The sequence below is a fragment of the Aethalodelphis obliquidens genome, unplaced genomic scaffold (assembly GCF_003676395.1).
Source record: "Aethalodelphis obliquidens isolate GAN/ISIS:26980383/991018 unplaced genomic scaffold, ASM367639v1 scaffold9, whole genome shotgun sequence".
Taxonomy (NCBI): Eukaryota; Metazoa; Chordata; class Mammalia; order Artiodactyla; family Delphinidae; genus Aethalodelphis; species Aethalodelphis obliquidens.
This window is the reverse complement of record NW_020837953.1, coordinates 22,764,309-22,772,227: the sequence shown is the minus strand read 5'-3', so window position 1 is coordinate 22,772,227 and position 7,919 is coordinate 22,764,309. Positions and strand designations below refer to the sequence as shown.

General features: G+C 44.9%; 1 protein-coding gene across 3 annotated transcripts in view; it reads right to left on the bottom strand.

Moving 5' to 3' along the window:
• MEAF6 (MYST/Esa1 associated factor 6) overlaps positions 1–7,506 on the bottom strand; it is a 24,451-nt gene extending 16,945 nt beyond the window's left edge. For all 3 annotated transcript variants that reach the window (XR_003433313.1, XM_027109063.1, XM_027109064.1), the window contains exons 1-4: positions 7,389–7,506; positions 6,074–6,189; positions 2,561–2,648; positions 2,337–2,382 (exon numbers count right to left, since the gene is read on the bottom strand). Coding sequence is in view for 2 of the 3 variants with exons in the window: in XM_027109063.1 (XP_026964864.1) it covers positions 2,337–2,382; positions 2,561–2,648; positions 6,074–6,189; positions 7,389–7,478 (340 nt within the window). In the remaining variant the exon portion in view is untranslated. The remainder of the gene's footprint in view (positions 1–2,336; positions 2,383–2,560; positions 2,649–6,073; positions 6,190–7,388) is intronic.
• Positions 7,507–7,919: the final 413 nt, after the last annotated feature.

Here is a 7,919-nt window from a genome sequence, read left to right as displayed (position 1 = left end):
AAATCACATAGCAGATTTTTTAAGTAGTTAAGTAGAATTTCTGGAAATTAAAAATGTAGTAATAGGACTTCTCTGTTGGTTCAGTGGTTAAGACTCCACACTTCTAATGCAGCGGGTGTGGGCTGATCCCCAGTTAGGGAACTAAGATCCCACATGCCATGCAGCATGGCCAAAAAAAATTTTTTTAAGTATAATAAAAGATTTAAAAATCAAGGGAAGGTTTAACAGTAAATCAGACTCAACTGAAAAGAGAATTAGTGAATGGGTAGGCCAGAAAAAAAATTACCCATAATGCAGCACAGAGACAAAAAAGAAGATATAGAAAAGATAATAAAAGACATAAAGGATGAAATGAGAGAGAAGGTTTAACTTACATTTAACCAGAGTACCAGGAGAAGAGAGAGAGCATGGAGCAAACACAGTATCTGAAGAGGTAACAGCTGGGAATTTTCCAGAACTGATAAAAAATACCAAACCATAGTTTCATGAAGTCCAATGAAACCCAAGCTACATAAATTAAAAAGAATGAAATCCAATAAAATAAATTTAAAATGAGATAAGTAAAGCAAAGAGGAACAGAAGAAGAAAGTAAGCTGGATGTAGTACTAAGATTCATTCCCCAAACACATGCTATAAGTTCCTATTTGCTTTCTAGAGAGGAACCCCAAATTTGGCTTTAAGCATTTTAGCACCCATACAAAGAGGGAAACAGTCAATTACCAGGTTTTCAGTAAAAACCAACTAGTCGTTCAGGGAAAACAACTATTGCTAAAGGAGATAATAATTAGTAATGATCATAAACATTTGCAACGTCCTAACAGAGTGACACATTTTACAGGACCAAAATGTTACTGAGTGCAACTAAGTGCAACAAAGCGCAACTTTATAGGGAAGACCAAGGAATACCAATATGATATATTCCAGAAATGGGGCTCAATCCAGGGGGAAGATCTTAGGGGAACGGATGGCCTCCACATGCTCCAGAAAATCTTCAATACATCAGTATTTGTCTCAAGTCAAGCTGCTGAGCAGCAGTGGCTTTTTGAGTCTTCTTGACCAGTACCTAGGCGCACCCCTTCTGTGTGGGTAATTACATACAGAGCCATATACTAAACTATCCGCTAAGCCTGGGGCAGGATAATAGGCTCTTGTGAAAACTGAGGAGTCAGACATCATTCCATCGCAGCTCACAGGAGTGAGGTCCAGAATGTTCTTAATCAGTCTTGTTACTCCACAAAGCAGATGACATGGCTCTACATTCTAGAAGTGGTATTAATGGAGAAGAAATAAGATTTAACTGACAGTCATAATGAAAGAAAAAATCAAAAGGACTTGGTCCAACTGATTAGGCTGGCAGAAAGGAGTCAAAGCTGCCTACAAAGTGTTGAAGGACGGAGAACAGAAGTACTGTGAAACAAAACAACTAGGCAGACACATTTTGAAGGAAAGAGAACAGCTCAGTTTTAGACAAAATGTTTGAGTCTGACCATCTGAGTGGAAATGTCTAGAAGACATTTTCTAGAATTTTCTAGAAATGCATGACTAAAGCTCAGGAAAGGAGTTAGGGATAGGGCTAAAGATTCAGAAATCTGTACATGGAGATAATAATTGAAGTCACTGAGTAGTTCTAATTCCCATACTACCAAAATCCCTTCTCCTCAAACCACTGCCCTGGTAATGCAAACAAGACAACTTGATCCCACGACAAGATATGCCATGTGAAAACACCCAGCCCCAATACAAAAAGCAGGGTGTGTTTCAGAGTGACCCGACCCACAGGGAGAGCATCCAATACAGCTACATAGCGTCTGATACAGCAAGATAAACCTGCAGTTCTAAGTCCCATCACTAGAAATTAGAAAGAAGTTAGACTGTATGGCTTACATACAGAGAATGATACAATTTCTCTACAAGTAAATACTACCTGCTCTCCATTTTAAATTTAAGAACACACAGGTACATTCTGTTCATAGGATCAGAATTTCCTAAGAATTATTAAATGGGGTACATGAGGATTTATTAGATATGTCTGAAATTTTCCATGATAAAAGGGTTTTTTTAACTTTAAAAAAGACTCAACAGGAGTGAAGACATATCTCTGTGTCTTTGAACAGGTGAAGTCAACCTTCATGTGACTGAAAAGGCAGGAAGGACACGGTAGTTTCTTCCCCCAAAGAAAGACATGATTAAGGATACCCAAAAGGGTTCCTAACTTCTAGAAAGAAGAGGCAAGAACAAGAGATGCAGTCTTCAGATACACCGTTGGATAGGAATTAAATATAGGGGCGATGGTAGCTTAAAAATAAACTGATGAAAAAGTAAAAAGATAAACTTACTCTTTTCAATGAGCTGGTCCTGAACTCCTGCCAATGCACTTACTGCCTAAAAGAAAAAACCACCAGTTACTATAAAAATTACCACAGATCTCAGGAGAGCACTCACAGACAGAAAGGAAAGAGACAACCAACTCACAGATGGACAGGAAAGAGAAAACTCACAGAAACTTAACGGAGGTCTTCCTTAACAATGGGCCACAGAAAGATCCCCCCGCCTCACTTACAGCTGCTGAAGTAACTGAGGATTTACTGAAGAGCCGCTCTGCTTCCTTAAACTTCCGGTTCCTTCTATCGTTTTTGCTATTGGAGTTTCTAAAACACACACAAGAAACTCATTATAAGCACCAAGCTATGTCTGTGGCTCAAGCTGAGGACACACCAGGACAAATGTAAGGAACTCTTTGTTTTTTAAATTACCAAGTTCCATACAGAAATGCCTCCACACCACTTGGATTGACTAAAATGACCTTCATGCTGAATGCCTATGCAGACAGCAATGTTTTCCAATGGATGGTATGTGGTCCACTGTGACACATGAGATTACTTTAGCTTTAGGTTCACAATCATTTTCATTTAATATGTATTTATTTTAATGCCTATTAATAAAAACATCTAGCACAGACTAGTGCTATGAAGTAACTCTGTTAAATAATCTTAGTTTAAAAAACTTAAAGGGCTTCCCTGGTGGCACAGTGGATAAGAATCTGCCTGCTGATGCAGGGGACACAGGTTCGATCCCTGGTCCGGGAAGATCCCACATGCCACGAAGCAATTGAGCCGGTCCACCACAACTACTGAGCCTGCGCTCTAGAGCCTGTGAGCCACAACTACTGAAGCCCGCGTGCCACAACTACTGAAGGCTGCGTGCCTAGAGCCCGTGCTCTGCAACAAGAGAAGCCACTGCAATGAGAGGCCGTGCACCGCAACAAAGAGTAGCCCCCGCTCACCGCAACTAGAGAAAGCCCGCGTGCAGCAACGAAGACCCAACACAGCCAAAAATAACTAACTAACTAAATAAATAAAAAACTTAAAGAACCAGAGTTCCTTAGTGAAATGACTGATACCAGGTCTGAGACAAGAAAAGGACAAGGATGGGATCTCCTTGGTGGTGTAGTTGTTAAGAATCCACCTGCCAATGCAGGGGACACGGGTTCGAGCCCTGGTCCGGGAAGATCCCACATGCCGCAGGGCAACTAAGCCCGTGCGCCACAACTACTAAGCCTGCTCTCTAGAGCCCACGAGCCACAACTCCTGAGCCCACACGCCACAACTACCGAAACCCAAGCACCTAGAGCCCTTGCTCTGCAAGGAGAGGTGCCTCCGCAATGAGAAGCCCGCGCACCACAACAAAGAGTAGCCCCCGCTCGCAGTGACTAGAGAAAAGCCCGTGCGCAGCAACGAAGACCCAACACAGTCAAAAATAAATAAATAAAATAAATAAAGTTACTAAAAGATTAAAAAAAAAAAAAGGACAAAGGAATCAGCCTGAGGAGGCTCCCTCTGGCCACGTTTGGGACAAACTAAGCATCAAAAAGGATAATGATGGGTGTGTTAGCATTGTGAAAAGTCAGTGAGCTAAACACATGATCTGTGCACTTCTTTGCATAGATTTCAATAAATTTATACTAAAAAATAAAATAAACCTTTACAAAGTGACAGTACTAGATCCCAATACGCTGTTTTTTTTTAAATCCATGCATCTACAGTGATTCTAAAGAGAGAGAAAGAGAGAATGAAAGGGAAAGAAGATAAAAAGGGAAGACTCTTCTTTCAGAATGCCAGTAATAAATGTAAAAGGAACAGTAAAATTAGAATCATCATTTTGCAACCTCCATTATAATAACTAATTCAGATAATCAACAGTGGATACTAAAACCAATGACAAAAATTGGGGTGAGCAGTATAATCACACTGCCTAAAAAGTATAACCTCCAGGGACTTCCCTAGTGGTCCAGTAGTAAAGAATCCACCTTACAACGCAGGGGACGTGGGCTCGATCCCTGGTCAGGGAATTAAGATCCCACATGCCATGGGGCAACTAAGCCTGCGTGCTAAAACTACTGAGCTTGCACACCTCAACCAGAGAGCCCTTATGCACCCTGGAGCCCACGTGCACCACAACTAGAAAGAGAAAAACCTGCACACCACAACTACAGAGAAGCCGGAGCGCTGCAACTAGAGAGAAGCCCACACGCCGCAACGAAGAGCCCGAGCACCGCAATGAAAGATCCCGCGTGCCACAACTAAGACCCGACACAGCCAAAGATAAATAAAATAAATAAATAAATAATAAATAAATCTTAAAAAATAAAAATAAATAAAATGTATAACCTCCGAAATCACTTGTTAATTACAAAGAGAAGAAAATAACTTTTACAACGGTGAAATCGTATGATCAAACTTAGCAGCACCAGTAATGGGGTAATCTGTCATTATGTGCCTCCTGATAAAACAGAGGTAAACAACAAGAGGTACACAAATCACTAATGCAACATTTTTGCCAAAAATATTTAAAGGATCTCTCACGAAGTCACTATAAGAAAAACCTGGAATTGGGACACTCTACAAGACAATGTCATAAACAACCTTCCCACCAAAAAGGGTGGGAAGCTCCTAAATTAAGAGACTAAAGGAGACACAACAGCCAAATGCAATGCACAAACACTCACTGGTTCAAAACAAGGTAGCAATGCATTTTAGGAACACTTAGGGAAATACGAATAAAGACTATATATTACATAATGCTGTTAATGTAGTGCTCATTTTCCAGGCATGATAATTGTTGGTTACGTAAGAAAGATGTTCTTATTCTTAGGAGGTACCTGCTGACATAGTTTGGGGCAAATGTCATGATATCTGCTTTCAACTTTTAAATGGTTTAGCAAAAAATATATATACATATATGTATGGGAGAAAGGGGAGATATAACTACAAAGGGGTAGCATGAGGGAGATCTTTGTGATGATGGAAAAGTTCTGTATCTTGATTGCAGTGGTGGTTACAGGAATCTACCCACATGAAAAAATGACAGAACTTCATATACACATTATACCAATGTGAATTTCCTGGTTTTGTTATTGTACTATATGGTTACATAAAACCCAACCATTGGGGAAAACTGTACTGTTTTTGCAACTCCCTATGTATCTATAATTATTTCAAATTTAAAAAATTTTTTAAGTGTAGATATAGGTGTGTGTATTAATACATATTATAGAAAGGGAAAAAAGAGAGGAAAGCAAATGTGGTAACAAGTTAACAACTGGTAAATGCTAGTGAAGGGTATCAAGAGATCACGAACTATTCTTTCAATTTTTCTCTAGATTTGAAAATTTTCAAAAACTTTAGAAAGTTTTCAAGAATAATATTACTAAATAAACCGTGGTACAGTTGGCACACAGGTATGGCAAACCTTGTGAGGGTGTGACTCGTGACTGATTAAAATATAGAAAACACTGATAGCAGTGCTGGTGTGTAAGGTATTATATGCTGTATTTCATTTAAGCCTCACACAACCCTGTGCCACTGGCCAGATTTCCTCTACTATACAGATGTAGGATTTGTCCAGGGTTACCCAGTGAGGCAGTGGCTGAGCCAGAGTTCAAGCTCAAGTGCAGACCTCTGTCCACCCCACTTTACTACCGTCTCCCTGCCAAGTCACTACCAACAACATACATAGCCCTAAACACAAATATTACTAGGGCACCACACAAACACTACAGGCTTCTGACACTCACTTTTGGTTGGTCAGATACCGATCCCAGCCGCGAATAATGTTGCCATACATCTGAGTGTCTTCCAGGTAGCTTCCTTCAAAAGCATAGATCTGTCTCTCCAAGTTTGCCAGTGTTTCCTGAGAGATGAAAAACAAGGATGTGGTTAATGCCTTCTACATGCAAGCATTAAGCCTAACCAAACTGAAATCTTGCTATCAGACTTATAAACTCAAGTTCAACTATACAGAGCCAGGCTTGCGGAAAGAAGGATGACATGCGCAGGGGCAGGCTGTTTCAGACTAAGACAGTCTAGACCCATCTTGTTGGATCCCTTTAAGAATAAAATGGAATAGAAAGAGCCTGTCCCCATTAAAATGTACACCCATGCCAAAGTTTGCACGTACTCAGGGGCTTCGTGGAAACCCAGCTGTCAAGAACCTGGGCGGAGGAAGAACATGAGCAGTCTCTACTCCCACGCATAAAAGATACTGCTACCCGGAGAGGGAAGGGTGATCAGCCTTCCAGAGCCAACTCGCTCCCCTCCCTGCAGGCTCCGAAACGCCGCCTGCACTGGGCTGCGGTTGCTATGGAAACCTGGAAGGGCAGCTTCAGGTGAGATGGGCCTCCCGATGCCCAAGCCAAAACGCAAGGGGAGGGAGGGCTTAGCCACCAGGGTGCAAGGGGTCCCGGGTGCGTGTCACAATTCCTAATTCCCTAGACTGAGTCCGCTTCCCCTCGCCTGTCACCTTCTAAGATGTTCCCAAATACATCACAACCCTGCCCATCAAAAACCGCATCCAACTAATCTACTCCTAGTCCCCAAAAGGACATGCGCCCCTCCATCTTCCAAAGGCCTGCCCGGATGTGTGGGTCCCCCTCCCACACCTGTTTCCTACCCCACCCCCCAAAGCCCACTGGCAAGCCCGAACCAATCTCCTACAGCCTGCCGACAAGCCCGGTCCCCATCCCTCAAAGATCGTGGACCCGCCCGCCCTCGCCCACCCCGCAGAGCTCATGGACACTCTCCTCTCCAGGGCTCCCGCACAGCAGCCCCCACCCCCTGGCGCCATCCTTCCTCCACGCCCCCACCTGCCTAGTCCCCCTCCCCCTCCCCGGCTCCGCGCCCCGCCCCCGGCCCCGGCTCCCTGCTCCGGATGCGCACGGCCGGGAGGCCGAGGCGCCGGCGGGCTGCGCAATGCGCAGCCGTCCTCAGGCCGCCGGACTTCCAGCCGCCGCGCTGCGCCGGCGGAGTAACGAGCGGCGCGGCGGGGACGGATCCTGAAGGCGGAGGCAGGCACGGGGCCCCAACCCGGGCGCCCCCGGTGCCAGCCCTCACCGCCAGCTCCTGCTTCCGCTTCACGAGCTCCGCCAGCTCCCGCCGGGTGTCCGGGATCTGCGGCGGCGCCGCCTTGTTGTGCATCGCCATGTTGTGCCGAGGCGGGCGGTGGCGGGGCCAGGCTGGGGGCGGTCCTTGCGCGCCGCCGCCCGCCAGGGGGCGCCCGCCGCCACACTGCGCCTGCGCTCGCGGCTTTCGGAGGCTCACGGTGCCGCGCCGAGCTCCCGCCCGCGGGCTTGCGCGCGCCCTGCCAGGAGGACCTCAGTGTTGGGCTCTGCTCTTCGTCCTGGCCGAGTTTCTGCACCACAAGTTCACCGTGTACAAAATCAGACCTCTCCGAAGTCTCCTCAGTGAATGACTTTCATTATCCGACGAATTGCCCAAGTCAGAAACATGGGTGCCATCCTCACCCTCCTTCATCCCCTTAATCCGATCCAAAACCAAGTCAAGCCAAGTGGACTCGACTCCGGAAGAGCCCGCAAATCTATTTTCTTTTGTCTACCACCTCCCTCATTCATCCAGGCTCTCCTT